Source organism: Puma concolor, chromosome C1, assembly GCF_028749965.1.
Source record: "Puma concolor isolate L17-30 chromosome C1, mPumCon1.1.hap2, whole genome shotgun sequence".
In the NCBI taxonomy this organism is placed as follows: Eukaryota; Metazoa; Chordata; class Mammalia; order Carnivora; family Felidae; genus Puma; species Puma concolor.
Window position 1 is genome coordinate 171,144,625 of NC_141674.1, and position 22,102 is coordinate 171,166,726.

General features: G+C 37.1%; 1 protein-coding gene and 1 long non-coding RNA gene across 11 annotated transcripts in view; one reads left to right on the forward strand and one right to left on the reverse strand.

Annotated features, from left to right (window-relative positions):
* PDE1A (phosphodiesterase 1A) overlaps nucleotides 1–22,102 on the reverse strand; it is a 349,550-nt gene that overhangs the window by 73,194 nt on the left and 254,254 nt on the right. For 8 of the 9 annotated variants that reach the window (XM_086719095.1, XM_086719094.1, XM_025912766.2 and 5 more), the window contains 3 exons: nucleotides 9,415–9,597; nucleotides 3,411–3,477; nucleotides 243–359 (listed from right to left, as the gene is read on the reverse strand). In XM_086719095.1, coding sequence (XP_086575221.1) covers nucleotides 243–359; nucleotides 3,411–3,477; nucleotides 9,415–9,597 — 367 coding nt within the window. Of the gene's footprint in view, nucleotides 1–242; nucleotides 360–3,410; nucleotides 3,478–9,414; nucleotides 9,598–11,120; nucleotides 11,305–22,102 lie in introns of those variants that run through there. The other variant, XM_086719098.1, reaches the window with a different exon arrangement.
* Nucleotides 11,443–20,191, forward strand: LOC147578577 (uncharacterized). Of its 2 annotated transcripts, XR_015255375.1 has the most exons (4): nucleotides 11,443–11,595; nucleotides 12,853–13,012; nucleotides 14,118–14,287; nucleotides 19,816–20,191. It is a non-coding gene; the product is annotated as an uncharacterized LOC147578577 (long non-coding RNA). The 2 variants fall into 2 exon arrangements; XR_015255376.1 differs by lacking the exon at nucleotides 14,118–14,287 and having other exon boundaries at nucleotides 11,447–11,595.

Genomic DNA, 22,102 nt, shown 5'->3' on the forward strand with positions numbered 1-22,102 from the left:
TTCAGGGGGATGTTGGTATCTTGTTGGAATGATACTACAATGGCCTCATGACATCCATGTGGATACATGTCAGTGAGTCATGGAAAATGGATATATCGTGTGGTAAACTCATCCCCTAGTTCTGTGACCTGCTAATTAGAAACATTAAAAATGCATTGATTAATGACTCAATGTTCTGCTTTTTCATTCTTATTCAGATAACCAATTCTAAGAGCATTTCACTTTTGTCCCATGTTTCTGACCTTGAAACGATTGATAAGATCATATCTGGTAAACAGTTCATAAATCATAAACTTCAGGCTGTGCTCTCCACTTGCTTCATTTAAGGCAAATACATCAAAAGACCATTTATCAACATCCTGTAAAAAAAAGAGGAAATACTTTAAATGGCAATATTATATAGTTCTATTTCTCTCTATGAAAAGATCAAGCATTGTAGATTCAGCAGGTTACATTTCAATTTAGAACATCTGACTATATTTTGCAGAGTTTGATATGACAGGGCCACTTAGCATCCATGGGTTCACAAAAGTGAGGCCATAATGTGTAATGTAGTGTTAAGATTTTCCTTAATCCTTTAATCCCAAAGTTATCAAACTTGATGTAATAAACCTGTTAACACTATAATACTAACCTTATCCTCAATCTCTCTTCAAATTCTTACCATAAGTCACTTTCTCAGAGTGGGCTTCATTTTCAGGTAGAATTATGGGTTATATGGTGATGTCAATGGGGAGATGGGGGAAAGTAGCCCCAACTTCTCTTTCCCATCCACCACCTTCTACACGGCTTGAAATTACACCCTAAGAGTTAGTACTTTGGTTTAAAGCTTTGATATTTTATGTCTTCCTTTAAGATGCAAACACCCTAGAAAGGTAGAGTATATACAACCTTGTTAGTCATTGTACCCTTGACCGATTCATTTACACTTTCCTCCAAGGACAGATGAAAAGGAAAAAGAAGTGGGTCTTTTGACTGACATGAAGGAAGAGGAGAGTAAATTGCAGCATTTCAGGAGATTCTTTAGGGAAGTGGTCAGGCTTATAGGCAAACACATACATACCCTTGGAAAAAAACCACTGCCAGTGGGAGAGAAAGCCAAACTGTTACAGCTACCTCCTGATGTTTGCTTTGGGTAATTGCAGGATGAATACCTGCAGAGGTGTTCACAAAATGGACTTGTAACAAGTGATATTAAGTCCTATATACTAAGGAGGTTTTAATGTAAATTTGGAGCTCCAATACTAAACAAATCACTGAAATTTTAAAAATTTAAAGAAATACAACAGTCAGCTCTGATTATTAGAAACTATTAGCAAAGTGTGGGTTTACATACACACAACAGGTTTACTATTGAATAGTAAGCGGGCAACCTTAAAGCTAGGTATTAATTTTGAATTTGGGCTGGCATTGTTTAGAACTTTGTTCATTTAACACATTTTTACAGAGGCCAATTATCTGTACTATAACATGATGAAACCTGAGAATCTGATAAAAAGTATTCAGTCTCTTTTAAAAATACTGCTTTTGAAAATAGTAATAACAGCTTCCAGTGGTAATTTTAATCACTTGAAAACACCAATGAAATATTTTTGTTTTATTTGCTTACATGCTTTTGTTAAATTCCTCACATTTGGCCCTGATTTGATCCCCAAACACTTGCTTTATCTGTTTGTAAATTTAGAATCGCTAAAAGTTGTCTTAGAAGGCATTTTGCCATCGTAAAGCTCAAATGAGGCCAACAAATCTTTTATCAAATTCCAAAGCTAACACAGAAGAATTAGTTCAGATTGTTAGGAAGCTGCTATTTATAGTTCCTGCTAGGGGTTTCCCACTGAGTAAAAGGTTAGTTCTCTACTTTGGGGGATTTTTATCAACAATGATAATTTACATTTATAAACTACTGCAGATGCTTGATTAAGAACAAACAAGACAAGAAGGTATCTCAGGAAATAAGAACTATTTAACAAAAATATTCTTTACTGGTGGCTATTTCCTTCTGCAACCTGTTAGTTTATATATTTTTTCTATACTGAACTTTAGAAAAATGTTTACTTTCTCTCATACTAAAACATTGTGTTGGTTTCTAAGTAAAGGTTATTAAAATAAGAAAAATAAAAATAAGTAACATTCTTGCCCACATTTGAGTAAATAAAAATCTCACAAGATCCAAGGAGTAATTAATATCCTACAATGTGACATTTCAGTTATATACTCCTTTATTATAGCTTTAGAAACATAAACACAGGGGCCCCTGGGTGGCTCAGTCAGTTAAGCAGCCGAGTTCAGCTCAGGTTGTGATCTCACGGTTTGTGAGTTCAAGCCCCATGTTGGGCTCTGTGCTGACAGCACAGAGCCTGCAGCCTGCTTCAGATTCTGTGTCTCCCTCTCTCTCTGCCCCTTTCCCACTCATGCTGTCTCTCTATCTCTCTCAAAAATTAATAAACATTAAAAAAAAGAAACATAAACATAAAAAAGTGCCCAAGAAAAACTATCCTTTTAAGTTAATAAGATGAAAGTCTAATATGGAACAGAGAAAAAAAAAAAAAAAACAAATGCAAAGGGTACCCTTTAAAATAAATTAACAAAAGAAAACAATATAAATTGAAACTAGAAAAAGAGTTTAATAAATCACAAATAAAGCAAATCAGGATATTCTGTTGCCAGTGTCCTTTAAATTCTTGGGTGATACAGGAAAACAACCATGAAACTATTAGAGGAGACAAAGTTGAATGTCTCTACCCAAATTCAACAATAGAAAGAAATAAGAGATATTAAATAATAAGCCTACAAACTGCCTCTAGAAATAGGAACAGTGCTCACATGGGCACACACAGTGGAGACAAGTGAATCCAAAACTTTTACCACTTCAGAGTTTTGACTCTAGTTATTTCTAACATATTTAATACTGCAATGGGGCCTCAACCACAGGAAAAGCAGAGATGAGAGAGACACATTTCTTTTGTTTTGTTTCTTAATTTTATATTTTCTCAGAACTAAAATTCCAAACAAATTTCTTTCATGTAAGTTTTGTCCTGAAATATTTTTTTTAATGCATGCAACTTTTCCATAGTATATACATAACAAGATATGTATATTCTGACAAGTCCTGGTGCCATCTCAAAACTGAATTCAAGATCCACCTAAATAAAGCACAAAGAAGAAAAGAAAGCACATAAGTGTGTGCACACACGTGCATATGCATTGATAGCTTGTTGGTGTCAATCAATCCTCATTTAAGTCTACAATGAGTCATGATTCAGAACACACGACATGTTGAAAATGGTTAAAATACTACTTATATACAAACATATAAGCTGCAGCAAAGACCTATTTTCATGTTCTCCCAACCATTTTAAGATTTGAAAAATGACTATTTGAAAAAGTTAAAACAATTAAAATCATTTCACCTTTAATGTTATTATGACAGCTTCTGGATATGCCAAACCAACCATGTGATAGGACTTTCTGTACATCCTGAAAGAGAAAAATAAGTGTATATATAAAACTCATTTACTCAAAGTTTTCAGCTATTTTTTAAGAGATGAGGGAAAAGATTACTTTTGACTTTTTCAACTTTCATTTTTAAGGACAAGCTCCCTTTGTGGTAATGATGACAACTATGGTCACCATTTATTGAGCATCTACAATGTGGAATATGCTCAAATGAATTTGTGCACAACCACCCTACAAAGTCAGTATGATTGACATCTTGCCTGTAACTTCATCTTATTAAAAGAGACTGTCCTTTGTATATGCAACAAAGCATTCTGGCATGTCATCATATTAATGACAGAAGGGTATTCTTGTTTAGTGTTCATTTATGTGGCAAAATTTTCAATCTAGAAGCTAAAATGTCATTAAAATTATTGCCTTTATGTATTCCTTTCTTCTTTGTTTTTTATAAAATGTAAATTATAAATTATAAGAGACAATACATAGTATCATCAGAATTTATACAGCTTTTGTATTTTTTAAGCTAATAACATTGGGGCAGACCATATTGACAAAAATTGCTTAAGTCTGTTCAAATTGTCATTTAATAAAATTTAAGAAAAATTATGCAGAAAGAACAAATTTATTTCTATTTTCATAGCATCAATAAAATGTTTTTATTAATCAGTAATTTGTTGGATTTTTTCCATCTTCTAATGGGCAACCAAAATGATATAAACCAAATATATGAAATGCCTCCACTGGTTCATGTGAGAATAGGATCAGTGTGATACCCAATGTGTAGAAATAACAATAGGCTTCAATTCAGAACTGGAAGATACATGGTTCATCCACAAAGTCCTGGGAAGAAAGAATTTAACTATTAAACATTTCCCTTTTTATATTATTAGTGCACAAGAAAGCTGCATTTATAGACTATATTGTTGTAACTTCTCCCAAAATGCCTGAATAAAATAATTATTTAATGATTATATCATTAGTTAAACAAGGGAGGTCAACATAAGAATAGTCACTTGGGGGGCGCCTGGGTGGCGCAGTTGGTTAAGCGTCCGACTTCAGCCAGGTCACGATCTCGCGGTCCGTGAGTTCGAGCCCCGCGTCAGGCTCTGGGCTGATGGCTCGGAGCCTGGAGCCTGTTTCCCATTCTGTGTCTCCCTCTCTCTCTGCCCCTCCCCCGTTCATGCTCTGTCTCTCTCGGTCCCAAAAATAAATAAAAATGTTGAAAAAAAAAGAATAGTCACTTGGAAGTTTTGCAGCTTTCATAAAACCACTACAGAAGATGTTAACCTTTCTGATTCAATATACCTTCTATTAAAAATCTGTAAGATGTATTACTTAATTTCTATGTAAAACCTATCTTTTCATAAAATAATAAATGCTAAAAATTCATGGTTCCCTTTTTAATCTTGACTTCTTGGAAGCTCAGAATTAAAATACTGCATTTGCATACATATCTATCCTAGGTTTTCTTGATAAAGGATTTTGCCACTTTATTACAGAGACATTATTTATTTCTATATTTCCATTTTATGTTTATTTTAAATGACTCTAAATGATTTTTGAATATGGGTAATTGGTTATAATAAAAAAATTATCCTTATCCTCTATCTCTATTGGAAGATTTCAGAGCAGTTTATAAATAAAAATACTTATATTAATTACTCTATTGAGATAGGTGTAATTATTCTAGTCTTGCAGGGCAAGGAAACTAGCGATTACACTATAACAGACCCAGAAAATAATTATTGTCAATAATGATGTTTAGTTGTTTTGTGGGTTTTTTTTTTTTTTTTGAGGCACCAGTCTTTTCTATTTTTCTAGTCATTATTACTAATAAATGGAGGTACAGAGGAAATAGAAGGATAACGGACTAGGAAAAGAAGGTCAATATAACAATCAGGAGTAAGAAAAATTAAGTAACTTTTAATTGGTGTGACTTCATGGCAGAGAAAGGCAGTAGGCTGTAACGAAGAGAAGACATACTTTCAATTACAGACTAGCTACTCACTATCTATGTGACCTTTGGAAAGCTATTTAATGTCACTCATCTGTAAAACAAGGATAATTATAAGCTTTTTGTGAAGAGTAAATGATGTAAATGCCTAGCATAATATAATAAGTACTCAACACAAGAAAGCCATTATTAGTATTAATGTTACTGTTCTCACTATTCTGCAGCCAGTGCTGTTGGCTGCAGTTCTTAGGTTCTTCAGGGCTCCCTGGGCTCTGTGGGAACTCTGGTGCTGTTTCCTTAGACCTGGAGTAGGTTGAGAAATGAGTATCAGTGCGCGTTTTCCTTACATGGAATGTAAAGAACGACAAAGCAGATTATCTTTCTGAGGAGACAGAGAAACTTTCCCATTATTCCTTTCCAATCCTATAATTTGGAGTAAAATATTAGGACAAAAAATTAGGTTGTTTGGAATCAGAATCGATGTAGGGGAAACCTTAATACAGTTGCCTCACACTTGAGTAAATAGCTGATATAGTAGAAGTAGCTGAAAAAGAACAGTGAGTTTCCTAGGCTCCTTCAGGTGGTATAAGTTCAACTGGAAATACGGTGGATTATTTCTGGACGTTTTTACTGCAATTGCAAAATATAATTCAAAACCTAAACAAGACAAAACAAAACAACACACACAAAATAAAAATGGCTTTATGTCAGACACCGCGTTAGGTAAGAGACCAGTGGCAAATAAGAAAACTACATCTGCTGCTTTCACAGGGCTTACTGAGCAGTGAAGACGGACAATAAATAAAAATATATGATTACAGGGGTGCCTTGGTGGCTCAGTCGGTTAAGCATCAGATCTTGATTGAGGCTCAGCTCATGATCTCATGGTCATGAGGTTGAGCCCCTAAGCAGGACTCAGTGTAGAACGTGGAGCCTTGCTTGGGTTTTCTTTCTCTCCCTCTCTCTCTGCCCCTCCCCCATTCATTCTTTTTCTCTCTCTCAAAATAAATAAACTATACACACACACACACACACACACACACACACACACACACACACATATATATATATAAAACAACACTAAGCACTATGAGGTAAACTGCTGGTTAGGGTAGAGAAAGTGATGAACAGTGTATACAGAGTACTCAGGGAAGGCCTCTGAAAAGACAGAAAGGACCAGGAAGGGGGAAGGGTGGGGAAAATCACTTTTGGTAGTGGGAATAACAGGACAAGTGGCCCCAAGGGAAGAAAGAGTTAGGGATCTTCATGGGGTTGAAATCAGAGCAGTACAGATACTCAGTTAAAAATAAAGGTAGCATTCAATAAGGTGAGAAGGTAAAAGGGGCCTAACCTGCAAATCCATGATACAGAAGTCACTTTTAATACTAAGTGAAATGGAAAATCAACCGATGGTTTTAAGCTTAAGAGTGACAGGGACTAATTTATATATTTAAAATTGACTTGTTTGGAAAGGGCACTTGTGGAAGAGGGAGGCCCAACTGGAAAGCTACTGTCCCATTTCTGATGGCAGGTAACAGAAATGGAGACTGGGATTGCAGGAGTAGAGATGGAAAAGCAAGTAGATTGGAGGTACTTTTGGATGAGCAAATTGCCAGGACCTGCCAAGGCACTGAGTCTTGGGAGGGGAGACTTGACAGGATGCTCAGGAAGTCTTTCTAACTTTCAAAACTGAAGACAGTTATCTTTGAAAACTGAAGAGAAGCATATGCCATTATTTCTATGCACCTACTAAAGGGGCTACAAGAGTAATAAAGAGATTTCATTTCCTTGTGTTTGTAGCATATTGATTTCTTCCAGACTGCATGCTGGTTTAGTTGTCTTAAGTACATTTTATATCTCTATAACCTACTAAGTAAAATATTTTATGTAGCATATGGAAAAAATGAAAATGTAGGATATCAATGTATTTTGCAGAAATCTTAACCTTTTATTGGGTGGGAATAGAAATTTACCTCCACTGTTTGCCTCCTTTTTAGTTTGCCAAGTTCTACAATATTTTCTTTAAAAAGACCAAATACATATTCTTTCAGCAAATCACACATACTGTCTTTTATCTGTGATTCTTTCACTGACTTTCTGAACTCCTATTGAGATGTTAATATCGATTTGATGTTAATGAGAATCAATAACTGTCACACACTTTCCAAAATTGTTTTTTTTTTTTATTTTTTTTTTTATTTTTTTTTTTTTCAAAAAATTTTTTTTTCAACGTTTATTTATTTTTTTGGGACAGAGAGAGACAGAGCATGAACGGGGGAGGGGCAGAGAGAGAGGGAGACACAGAATGGGAAACAGGCTCCAGGCTCCGAGCCATCGGCCCAGAGCCTGACGCGGGGCTCGAACTCACGGACCGCGAGATCGTGACCTGGCTGAAGTCGGACGCTCAACCGACTGCGCCACCCAGGCGCCCCTGTTTTTTTTTTTAAATGGGAATAGATATTCCTTCTCTCCAGCCCTGCCTCCCTGTTGCAGACTTCTGGTCCCACCCAGCAGAGTTGGGACCAGTTTATGCATCTTGTAAGGGGGTGTGGGTATCTCCTCACCACACTAATGGAAGATTCTGTTATAAAAGCCAATTAGATATGGTTAATAAATACTCAAAATAATTTAAATAATCACTGACTGGTTGTTATTGTATATAATATAGGCACAAGCCAAGATACTTCAAGCTTTATGTGCTGTATTTATATTTTCAAATGGCATCAAATACTTCTTGCAATGCATTCTCATTTACATTTTTAGAAATCCAAATGTGTTCCTACTGTTCCTTTAACAGAGGAAAATTAAAGTTTATAATGTTCATTCAAATTAATAAGTAGAGATGTCAAAAGATGAAAAATGATGTGGTCTCTCTTAAATTTAAGTACATTGACAAAAAAATTCTCCATTCCTCAATTTTATTAGTTTCAAAATGTTTCATCTTTTTATATATCATTTAATATAATTTAATTGTTTTTTAATCTAAGAGATTTCTAAAGACTAATTTTTTAAATTGTCAGATGTAACACGTTTATTTCAAGTCTTTAACTTTAATTCTAGAACATCTTGTTTCCTAGATAGAAAAAAAAAAAGCCTGTATTCTTAAGGGCTAAATGAATATAAAATTAGGCCACATCAACATGTATTTCACAGGGCTCCTGGATGGCACCTTGTGGTTAAGCCTCAAACTCTGGTTTCTGCTCAGGTCATGATCTCATGAGTTTGTGGGTTCAGCACCCCTGACCCACACACACCCCCTCCTGTTCACCCCCCCCCCCCAGTGGGGCACTGGGCAGCATGGAGCCTGCTTGGGATTCTCTCTCTTTCTCTCTCTCTCTCTCTCTCTCTCTCTCTCTTTCATACTCTCTCTTTGCTCCTCCCCTGCTCATGCTCTCTTTCTCTCGCTCAAATTAATAAACTAAAAAACAAAAAACAAAACAACAGCAACAAAACCATGTATTTCACATCAGAAACTACAGCGATTTGATTTGGTGCTTCTAGGACCCCTCAAGTATTCCCTGCTTCAGTGACAGAAATGTTAAAAAACTCTTCAAAAGCTCATGGGATCTTTCCTTCCATGATGGAAAGAGGATGGTCTTTTCACTTTAATACAGAGAAAGGCCTGTTTGATTTTAGTATGTAGTACAGAACTCATTTTTCTGAAGTGTTACATTTTACAGGTAAAATTAGTTGTGTAACATATGAGTGTGTTATAACTTCTTAAACAGTTACTCACAAAGGTTCATTTGAGGGCACTGGTCAGTCAAGTCTTTGCTTTTAGTCTTTATGTCATTTTAAAAGAAATAAAAATAATAAACCCAGGATAAAACATTTTTGTTATAGGCAAGCTTGTAATAAAGCCCTACATTTGTTCATTCTATGTACACTTATAATTGAAGTTTTCTTCAAGAAGCAAAATATTTGACTCACATAACTTTGATATGGTAAGTTTATCTCCTGCTTTCCAAATTTTATCATCTTGAGATACTAACAGTGTCACTTACCTTTCCACAAAAATTCCAGCTTGAACAGCATGCACGATGCTTCGAAATTTTGGCTTTTCCTCAGATTTCTTTTTCATCATCCCCATTTTCCGTGTAAAAGTAGAAGCCAACCAGTCCCGTACTTCCAATGGGACTGAATCAGTCTGAATGTCACTGAGCTCATCATCGGTATCCAGCAGTCTTCTACAAAAATGTATACCGATTAAACTTGAGGAAAAAGTGAAGAAAAACTGATAACAAAACAAACACTGCAATAGGACTTAAAATACAGCAAATCACTCTCTGATCACCCCTCAATATGAGCTGTCTCAAAAAAGGAAAATGATTGGATTAACATTTGGAAAGCTCTGAATTCCTCAGATTGATTCTCTTCTGAAGGCAAGCACTAAGGGCCTTGAACATTTGCAGCTTCCCCAACATTGAAGTGTAGCAATACCAGTCTGAAGATATCAATTAATACACTATTCTTGTAATGAATAAAAATAAAACAGAGAAGAAGTTTCATAAACAGATGTCTGTTATTAAAGGAGGCAACTGGAGTGGAAAGAACAAAGGGGACTGGAAGTTGTAAAAGTTGTCTTGTAGTTAATAATCTTGGGTATATATGGTACTGATAGCACAAGCTATTTGAATAAGGCCTTGGTGTTTACAAAAGTCATTCACATGTGTTATTTCATTTGATCAGGATCTCTACCTTTTAGGAAAATAATAAATTAAGTATTCTAAAAGATATTTATTCCGATAGCAGCACCACAGTTTAAAAAGTGAAGAAAAAAAAAGAAACAAATGGATTATTTTGAAAGCTCATTTTAGGTGACAGAGCCAGTGGAAGTGGAAGAGAAACACTTCTGGCTTCTTGAGGAAAACTTTAGTATTTTGCTCTCCTGAGGGTGGGGATCGGTGGGTTTAGAATTGCTGGCTGAGGAAATCAACAAAGTGAGTGAGGAAGCAATTGGGCTGTAATCTCTGCAGATCTCTGCAGATCGGGGTGCTCTGTCACTCTCCTGTATAAGCTCCACACAGACAACACTGACTGGACTGATGGGTAGTAATACCTGCCCTTAAGGCTGGTCAGCTCCAATCACCCAGAACTCCCGAAAGGTCTGAACTGGCAAGATAGTGTGAAAGGCTCCCCACAAAATATAGAAACTCTACAGAGCGATTGAGCTTTGCCTCCAGAAAGAACAGAGGCCAGCTCTGTCTCATTTGACTTCATTATTTCCTTGTCAGTGTACCAATTTAATAAATCCTAGGTATTTTTAGCACATTGTAGTTTTGACTTTTGGATTCCATTCACTTGGGTAAATCTCTTTGTACAGAGTGAAGCCTAAGAATCATAGGCTGATGGAAGGTAGCCAGAAATGACAGTGTGTGCTAAAGCCTCCAGAACAAGTCACACTAACTTGAGAGGGCAGGGACCAAGTAAAGGGCAAAAAAAATTAGAAAGGCCACCCAAAGCACCCAGTGTTACCAAAAAAGGCTCAAAAGATTATATGATGACCTCTATGTGCTGCTGTTCTCTATAAACAGAGCACAGTCATTTGCCAGTATTTATTTTTCATGGTATTAAATAAGCACAAATGCATTTATGAAATAACTTATGACAAAATATATACAACTTAATGGCTAGAGTTACAAAACCACATGTATACATATGAAGACCAAAAAAACTTACATATTGGAACTTAATACTGATTAATACTTACATTACATCATTTTTAACTTTCTTTCGGAACTTACGTTTGAGTGGTTCTGATTTACCCTTAACACACTGACACTGTAACTCAAAGCAAAATACTTTTTTTAGCATTTTGTCCATTTCAAATGGACAATTATAGCAAGATATTACACTACATGGTTTGGAAATTCAGGGCTTATGGCATTTCTATTATTTCTTATCCAGTGATCAAATAAAGCTACAGAAGAGGGCAGGTGGATTTGAGAATCATTGTGGTGTAATATTGTGATGTCACCAAACTCCAAGAATTCTACTGCTGCCTTGTTTTATCAGCTACTTGAAGTAGAATGACACATTGTAATGGTGGCCAATTGATTCTTTACAAATTTGATATTGATGACTGTAGTCTTAAACTCATAAGTTATCCAAGACAGATCATCAAACATGACAAAATCAGCCTATGGAAATGAGATTTCATATGTGGATGTGGGATCAGGAGTCTGGTAATTCTTAATCATGATGCATGATGTCATTCATTAAGAAGGAAAGAACATACGGGGGTATATGGGTGGCTTAGTCGGTTAAGCGTCTGACTCCTGATCTCAGCTCAGACCTTGATCTCAGTGTTCTGAGTTCAAGCCCCACATTGGGCTGCATGCTGGGTGTGAAGCCTACTTAAAAAATATGTAAAAATAAAAAAAAATAAGAAGAAAAGAGCACATAATCTTGGAGAAAGAGTGATATGAATTCATTTGTGGATATAGGAATAAAGGAAGAGTGCGTAAAGAGGAAAGCATGAGCTATGGTACTCTCTAATTAAAAGCAAATTTTGAAAAAGCAACAAATACCTCTTCAGTGGTTAATTTTATATGTTAAACATGGCTAGGGCATGGTGCCTGTTATTTGGTCAAACACCCAGTCTAGGTGTTGTTGTCAAGGCATTTTTCAGATGTGAAAGCGGATTACCTTCTATAATGTGAGGGTGCCTCATTCAATTAATTGAAGGCCTTAAGAGATAAGACAGAGATTCCCTAAAGAGGAAGGAATTCTGTCTTCGAATTGCCTTCAGACTACAGATTGCAACATTTACTCCTGCCAGAATTTCCAGCCAGGGTCAGCCTGTTCTGCAGATTTCCGTTTTGCCAGCCCCCACAATCACATGAGCCAATTCCTTAAAATCAGTCAATTTCATTCTCCTCTCTCTTGCTCTTTCTCTCTCATTCTCTTCCTCTAATAATATAAAGAGTAAGCAGATAAATATCTTTATATATATAAGCTATATATATAAAGGCTAAGAAAGAATATTTCCATCATTCACAAACACTCTGTGGTAACTACCAGCATGGATTATAAATCAGATAGATGACAAAGGCACAAATCCATCTTATATTAATATTCAATTAACAAAGCAAGTCAATTGTACTTCCTGTTTTGAAATATAAAAAGTCATTGGCAAGGAACTAAAATGCCTTTTTAGCTATTATGGATCTAAATGCCACACTGTCTTTCCATGTCTTAATAGCTCTTTTTTCTAAGGTGCATTTCGCTTTGAAATTCTTTATTGCTGAATCACAATCTATTGTATGGATATACTAGTTTGTTTATACATTCAACCAAGGTTACCTTGGTTGATTCCAAGTTCTGACAATTACAATAAAGCTGTAAAAATAGTTGTATGCAGAGTTTTCAAGTTAATTTGAATAAATACCAAGGACCACAATGGTTGGATTGTAGGGTAAGAGTATGTTTTGTTTTTTAAGAAACTTCCAAACTGAAGAAGTGGCTGCATTCCTACCAGCAATGAATGAGAGACAGACCAAGCCACCATCATCTCTCTCCCGGTCTGCTGCAGTAGCCCCCTACCGGTCTCCTGGTCTCCTTGTCCTGATGCCCTTCTGCAGCCAGAACGCTTCTTTTAAAGTATGAGTCGGGCCATGTCAATGCCTAATTCATAATGTCCTACATAGCTCATCACAAGCTGTGTCTCTCTACCTTCATTTCTTAACCAGTTTCCCCTCACTCACTTTGTTCTAGCAACACTGACTTCCTTGCTGTGCTTAACCCTGCCAGGCTTCCTACTGCTTTCGGGTCTTTGCACTGGCTGTTCGCTTTGCTTAGCATCTCTTCCCAATTTGAGGGGATCATTTTCTCACTGTATTCGGGTAAAGAGGGCTTCCTTGACTCCCCTACTCAGTTAGTTAACACCTCTATTCTGTCTTTTTGTCCTACTGTAGACTTCTTAGCACTTGATATCATGTTGTATGTATACTAGTTTATTCATTTTATGTTTCATCCCCTAAACTGTAAAGATCTTGAAAGCAGAGAGTTGTTCTGATTTCATGCATTATTGTATCACCAGCATCTACAACAGTGCATGGCACAGAGTAAGAGATGAACATGTATCTCCTGAATAACTAGAAAACATTCAGAAATATTATAAGTGATTACCTTTGAGGAGTAGAATGAGGATAGGAATGATAAAAGAAATTTTAGTCTTTAGAGTCCTGTATTATCTGATTGATAAGCAGCAGTAGCAGCAGCATGGGAGTAAATTCACTGCTGTGAATCATCGTCTTCATTGCCTTTAGGTTAATTTGCCCTTGAATAACCCCTTAATTTTTGAAGCAAATTATGGGGAATCATGCATATTTGGTGTGGAAAAGTCATTAAACATTTTTTATGGCATTTTGAACTATAGGCACAGGAAAAAGAAATTTTAAAAATTCTATACACTGTTTGTATGCCTTTAGCCAAGAAAGTCAATACAGCAAAACCTTGGATTGCAAGTAACTTGTCTGTGAGTATTCTCTGCAAGGTAGTAAACATTTCTAATAAGTTTTAAATTGACAAAGGAGTGATGTCTCACAATACGAGTAGTACATGGTGCCGAACATCACATGATCACAACTGAGCCAATGTTTCTCCTCTCTCTTTCTTTCTCTCTCACTCACTTGCTTGTTCACTCGCTGTGGAACTGTGGGTGATCATCAATGCAATGTCACATTTCTGTGAAATGCTCAAAAAGAGGCAAAAGCAAGTGTCATTAGATAGGTTCCTTGTTAAAGCTGCACGAACAGAAAAAGATGCCATTGAGCCAATAGACAGCAGTGATTCCATTAGTGATAGTGAAAATCATCCTACACGATAACCCTCCTCCTCTCGTCTCCCTCAGACCACCCACGAAGGTTTTCAAAGGTAAGTCACAGGTTAATTTGTTAATTTTTCTTTATATTTTCTATTTTCTTTATTATTTTGTATCATATTACAGTACTGTGATCATTTTTATATGAATATTTTTGGGTTGTGGAATGAATCATCTGAGTTTCCATTATTTTTTATGGGGAAATTCGCTTTGATATACAAGTGCTTTGGATTACAAGCATGTTTCCAGAACATATTATGCTCACAAACCAAGGTTTTACTGTATTTCTGTTAAATACTAACTCATATATTCCTTTCTCAACTATAGTAAGACATTGTTAATGAAGCTATAAATAAGTTGTAACAGATTCACGAAGGTGATTATTCCAGTTTAGAGAAAAGAAAGTTGAATAAAAGACATGTGAATAAAGACATGTGAATAAAACCTAAATATAAACACATTTTAAAAAGCCAACACACCTAATGGCACATATTTCTCCCCACTCATCTCCATCTCTCTCTTCTCCCTTATTCATTTTCCCTTTCCCTGACACCTGCCTTGTCCACTCTGTCTTCCCAGCTCTGAGCACCACAAGGACTCTTTAGGTTTCATTTGATCTTGCTAGATATGGAAGAAGCAAAAACTATAGTATAATGTGGAATAACAGTCTTGGGCTTTTGTTAGAGAATGATCATAAACAGTTTTCTTGAGACATGTGAAAACACCTGAATATTTACATAAGATTATGCCACATGTAGAACACATAGGACTACGCTTGGCCCCATTCCATTTTTGGAATAAATGTGTACAAGTTGATAAAACTGGATCCCAAATACTATAATTAATTTTGCTTTCAAAACCTCCAATGGTTCAATTGCTCTTCATCCTAATGTTAGGTGGCAGAGTGAGCATCATTGTTTGTATCCTGAGTGCTCTTAAAAAACACTTTGTGTTTAAGAATCTTACAACCTGAAGACACAGTCATTGGTGCATTTCCCTTAGGAATTCTTAAAGTGTACAATATACAAAAGCAATGATAAAGAGTATATGTGTAATATGTTATCACTGTTGACTTCTGAGAAATGCTTCCTCTGTTTCTTTTTTTAGTGCCAAAAGGGTCAATAAAGCAGAAAGTGAGGGGTCCTTAAGCATGGGTATAGATGGGGGGCCACGGAGTCATGAAAACTGACCTCCTGCCCAATCATTGCTCAACTGATCCTCAGGAGCTATTTATACCCCAAATTTTCTCTTGAAATCAGATGACGCAACTCCCAAAGGGCTTATATTTTGAACTAGAAAATCTGCAGGGGAAGGGACTAAAGAAGGAGGCGGCCACAGAAGGAGAGGTCATGAGATTTTGACTTTTACAATTATATCAATGAAAATATTTCTGTCCACAATGGACTCTTGGAATATGGTTACATCAGTGTACCCACACAGTTATTTCCAGGCAATTGGTGCCCACATTTACACCTACTGAGTATTAAAATGCAGGTGTTGAATGCAATTAGACACTGGCTTTGTAAGTTTGAAAATGTATCTTCCCTGCTTTACTCTTCATATAAAGGACACACTTCAACAAGCAACTAAGTCATTCAATTCTGCCCCTAATGTTTGCTGGGCCCAAGGCAGGAGCACATTTCTCTCAAATACCATATAATTAAGTATTTTAAAGTTATACATCAAATGAATACATTATTAAATGTGTTTTATACTCCTACCTTTTAATAAGCTTCATAAAAGCCTGGGCAAGTTGAGTTTGAATAGAGAATTCTCAACTCCTTGCATGACAAGCCTGGGCCAACTGGCTGTGGCTGCCCCTCTGCACCTGTCTAACCTCCTGCTCAGTGCCTTACTATGTAAGCAGGTGGACTTTGCAGCCTCCCCGTATACTCTCATCAACCTGCCCAGCTTTGAAATCAGCTGCTTCTTGGCCACTCTTTAGGGGTGATGGGATGCACATACCAAGAGTGTCTTGGTTCCCTCAGGAGGAAAGACTTAAAGAAGAAGCCTGTTAAGACTTGGGAGACAGGCTAGGGAATCTTTGGGCAGTGAATTCTGGGGTCTCAGTGCTCAAAATATGGGAGAGGAGCACAGTGGGCAGGACAGGGAATTCCACAGTCCAAGAACCTAGAAGAGGGAGAAGAGCATGAGTTTCAGGTTCTTCTTGGCTTGAAGACCTGTCACCCTACGGAAGGGGCACACCAAAAATGAGCCATCATTGAGCACTCCAAAATGAGGGGCAGTGTCCAGAAAAGCTATTATAGTGACCTTGGGCTAGGGATGGTATTGAACTCGTACATGGTAAATACCTTCTAAGTGAGCCCTCCAGGGATAGCTGGGGGAATTAAGAGAAATTGATCGTTCTGCAATATGGGTATTTGGGTGTGTGGGGAGGGGGTGGTAAGTGGTTCTCACACAGGCAAATCCATTAGAGTTATTTCTTGGATTAATACATACCTATGCTCTGAGCTGACTGCCGCCCCCCCCCCACCAAAAAACAAAAATGAAAACAAAACAAAACAAAACCCTAAGAGTAGTACTAAAGTTTCGCTCAGACCTCAGAGTTATCTGAGGATAGAGATGATAATGCTGTTAACTTTGTTACTTACTATGAATCAGATGAGGAGCCAAGCTTTATCTAATTAATCCTCACAATATGACCATGATGAAAATACAATTATTATCAATGCCCTAATTTTACTGATGAATAAACTGAAGCACAGACACCTTAAAGGATTTGCTCAAAGTCATACAACCAGGAAAGGCTGTGCTGCTTTTTGAGCTCAAGTCTGTCTGATTTCAGAGTTTGAGTTTTTAACTACTCAGCTATCCTTTCCCTCAAATGCATGTTTTCTTGCTAAGTTCCCAGACTACCTTCACATTAGGCAATAATATGAGCGATCATTATTTACTATCTCATCTCTACCATGAAATTTAGGGTTAAAAATAATTGATCTTAAAAAAAATCATAAAGAAATTTGGTTTTTCAAGTCCCTGGCCCACCAGGGAATTTCTGGTTGGAGGAAGCTTAAATTTATTTTTCAAAACTGGTATGTTGAATCATTTTCACATAGAGAAATATATATGGATAGTAGAATTTCAGGGTACTTTGAAATACAATAAATTAAATTTTGGGATGAGAATAGGTGATACATTTGAAATGCCATATTGACTTGTCAGTAACCTACTTCCTGAGTGTGAAATACACTTGAATTAATTCTTCCAGGCTACCACCCAAGCACATTTATTTACTTATTTATTATTTATTCCTTGTTTTGTTCCAAAAAGGATTTAAGATGTCAGGCTTGCAAATTTTTTCAACAGTTTTGTTGTTATTATTGTTGTTGTTGGAAGTTTCCTTTCCTTTTTTCTGTCTACTTGATAACTTTCTTCTTTTGGTTTTATTAGTCTTTTTTTTTTTTTTTTTTGAACTGTAAGAAGATGATAATTATATTTGAGTGACTATTGAGACTGAATATTTGGGTGGACAAGTTAGTTATACTGACCTTAGCTTAATTCTCAAGAGGCAAATCTTGGCTAAAACAAAACCAGCTAAGGAGAATATTAAAGTTCGATGCAGCTTTCTTCAAGGTCTAAGGAGGTCTCTGTGCTTCCTCCGTACCCATCCAAGGAAGCAGAGGCCTAGGCAGAAGAGGTTCCATCCCACAAAACAGGCAGAAGGGGCCAGGGGAATGTTGGAGGAGGAGTCTAAGAAGAAGTCAAGTTGCTTGGACAGTTTGGATTCAGATTGTATTTTTTGAGTCAGTTGGGAGATGGAAATGGAGGGAATGGATAAGGCAGAAAACTACCCTAGGCCTGACTGATGACTCTTGGCTTTTCACCAGAAAGTCCTCTTGGCTCAAAAATATCTTTGAAAACATTCCATTAGGCACAAAGCTTCACATTCTATTAATTACCAATGTTTTTGATTAATAAGCATCCTCTGGTTAGGAGAACATCCCTAGAGTCAAACTCTTGGCTCCATCACCTTTTAGTTGTGTGGTCTTAGAAAACATCCTTCATCCTGAGTCTCAGTTTCTTTGCCAATAAAAGGGAAATGGTAATAATCGTATCCCCAGTACTTGGGTTATGAGGATGGAATGGGTAAATACACAGAAGCACTTAGAAAAGTGTCTGTCACAAAGCAAGTCCTCAAAGAACCCCCATTATTTACACATCTGCATTAGTTAGTCTAAGCAGACTTCGTGCTTAGTTTGAGACATCGTGGGAAAAATTCAGCACCTCTTGTTTAACGCCCCTAATCTATGGTGGAATTTCAAAATGACTTTGGAGAGCCAAAGAACAACATTAAGAGTCTATGGATTGGGGCACCTGGGTGGCTCGCCCAGTTAAGCGTCGTACTTTAGCTCTGGTCATGGTCTTGTGGTTCATGTGTTTGAACCCTGCATCTAGCTCTGTGCTGACAGCTCAGAGCCTGGAGCCTTCTTGGGATTCTGTGTCTCCCTCTCTCTCTGCCCCTCCCATTTGTGTTCTCTCTCTCCCCCCCCCCCCCCCACACACACGTAAATAAACATTAAAGAAATTATAAGAAAAAAAAGAGTCTAGGGGCACCTGAGTGGCTCAGTTGGTTAAGCGTCTGACTCTTGGTTTCAGCTCAGGTCATGATTTTACAGTTCATGAGATTAAACCCTGTGTCAAGCTCTGCACTGGCAGTGCAGAGCCTGCTTGGGATTCTCTGTCTCCCTCTCTCTCTGGTCCTCCCCAGCTTGCACTATCTCTGTCTCTCTCAACATAAATAAATAAACTTTAAAAAAATTAAAAAAAAAAAAGAGTCTATGGATCATAAAGAGTCAGTGGGAGGAATTTCCAAAAATAATTTTTACCTACTTAAAAATTTTACCTGGTAAAATAGGCGAATTCATAGAAATAAAAACTAGAACCAAGTTTCCAGGGACTGAAGGAAGGAGGAAAGTGGGGTTTGTCATTTAATGGGTACAGAATTTACTTTGGGATGATGAAAAAGTTGTGGAAGTTGACAGTGAGATGGTAGAACAACATTATAAATGTACTTAATTCCACTGAATTGTACACTTTAAAGTGGTTAAAGTAGTAACTTTGATGTTTTTCACATCTTGTCACAATACAACAATATCTACTTAGTATTGATCTTCCTGCCTCATTGTCCAGGGAATAGATTCTTCTAATTGGAGAAGTGAGACGTGAGAGAAGGGCATTCCGTTCTTCATCTACCTGTGTGTCTTTCCAAGGATTACTGAGAGTGCTAGGTTGGAGGAAAAGGGTGGCTTGCAGGCCAGAGATGAAGCCTAAGAGCCAATAGTTTCCCAGATCTGAGATAGGTGACCACACCACAAATCAAAACACAGGCAGGACTGCCTCCCCTGTGCCCAAGACTCATAGCTGTGAGGAACTGCTAATGTCCAGTTCAGCACCTCTTGTTTAATTCTCCTAATCTATATGGTGGAATTTCCCAGTTGAAGGAGGCATTTCGGCACTAAGTTATCTCATGTACCAGTCAGGACAATATTTGGGCCACATTCTTAATAAAATCTTATGATTCTAACCATTAAATTTCTAACATTCTTTCACTTTTTTGTAGCCTCATTTTGACATCCTTGAAGGCTGTAGTTCTCAAAAGGTGGTTCCTAGACCAGCAGAATCAGCAGCACCTGGGAACTTCAAGGCTCTACTCCAGACCTACTAACTTAGAAACTTTGGAGGTGGAGACCAGCAATCTGTTTTAACAAGTCCTCCTGATGACTGTCATGAACACTGAAGTTTGAGAACTGCTCTCACCATTTACGGCTTGCCAATTAATGGAATACCTCTGCCAAGAAAACATGATTCAGTTACATTCCATACCAAGGATTTAGCAGCACTATTACTTCCACTCGCCCAATATTTCACTGTCGGAGATAAAGAATGTTGGTGAACTATCGGGAAGGTACCTTAATTAATAAATATTTTATACTGATGTTACAAATGAGAATTATCTGTATGTTACTTAATTGCAAAATACAAAAGGTTATTTCTAAACTGAGCAGGGGTGAAGCATGGATAATAAGAGTTGCAATATGCTTGGAGGACAGGAGTGTGAGGGAAGACAAAGAACGTATTTCCTTCTAAACCTAGGAGGCCAAAATATGACAAGAATGACAAGAGGGAGTTAACAATAGCCAAACAGAATAGCAAAATAATTATCAATGTACACAGACTCTCCTTCATAAATATTTGTTGAATAAATGAATAAATGTATTAAAACATGGGCAGAAAATCTCTAGTTTTAGTGGTTGTTAAACTTTTCAGATATTTACAGTAGTTAATAGAGGGAAAAAGTTCATTTTTGTTGTTTATTTTGATGCATATACTATATATGTTAACATTTTCAGTCAGGCCCTGCTTTATATGTGAAAAGATGATATCCCAAAATATTTTTACAAATATTTGCTGTTACCCTGTGGCCCTTTGTCCATATAGAGAGCCGATTATATTTGCTGACTCAAGTTATATATGAAACACAATTATCTGAAGGGGGAAAACTCCTGTTCCTTGAGTTTCAAAATCTAGATACCAGACAAGGAGGAGAGGCTCAGCCAAAGACAGTATATAATGAGTCAGAGTAGGGTTTCCATTCCTATGCGTGTGCAAAGACGCCCTCGGTTACACAAGAGAAGTCACAAAGGAAGACAGAAGGGATCTTGAGAAGGGATGCTGAATCCTGCCTGACCTTCTCCAAACAGAAAAACCCTGAGGAGGGTGACAGCACACCCCCAAATAATTTCTCAGGATCCTGGAACAGAAGAGAGCTGAATGCCTCACCCACCTCCAGCCCCCACTTCTGAAGGGAACTGGAGGACAGCAAGATCCCAGTGCTGAGCTGGTTGGTGTGTGTCTAGACAGACAGCCTCAAAGATGATGGTGACTCAGCCCAGACTGATGGAGATGGCAATGAGAGAAAAGTGAGGGAGAGTACACAGAGACAAAATATACTTGGGAAGTAGGTTTGCTGATAAAATATGGTAACGAATAAGGAAATAATGCCCTTGTATTTAAAGAGAAAAGTCTTAAGTATTTGACTTTCCAGTACGCAATCCTTGCCAAAGGACCATGTATTGTTGTTTAGCTGTATCATGGAATCAATATGTTTTGTGGGCTACCTTGGAAACTGAATCAACCTATTACTTGTTTTAAAGGAAAATAGAGTGTGAATCATAAGTAGCTAACTTAGAAATCATACATTTGTGTTAGGACTTATTAGGATAAGACGACTGCCTGGATGGCTTAGAGATTAAGAATTTGAGCTTTGAAACAAGGCAGACCTATGTGGCTATTAGGATGCTCTCAACAGCAAGTGACATCATACCTAACCTGAAGTGGCTTAAATAATAGGAACATTTATTATTTTCCTTCAGAAGAAAACTAAAGGTAGGTCGACTCCAAGAAGGGCTTATTTTTAAAGTCAGCAGGTGGATTACATCATCAAGGACTCAGGTTTCCTCCATCTTTCTATGCTGCCAACTTTTAGTGTTAGATTTAGCTTTATGCTTATGGCAAGATGGTTGTATCAGTTTCAAGCATCAAACTCAGATACAGCAAAACTCAGAGGCACAGGAGTCCTGTTTTATGGAGAGGAAAGCTTTTGCCCACAGTCCCATCAGTCTTCCTTTTATATTCCATTGATCATAATTGCATCATACATCCATATATAAACTCACTGGTTAGGGAACTGGAGGCTAATTACTAGTTTAAATCAATTAAGATTTCACTCACATTGACCCTGGGCCTGGAATTGGTCTTCCATGAATCATTTGTCTTTGCAGAGAAGAGTAAATAATTAAAAAAAAAAAAAAAAAGAATGAGTTATGTTGTCAAGGAAGAAGAGAAGA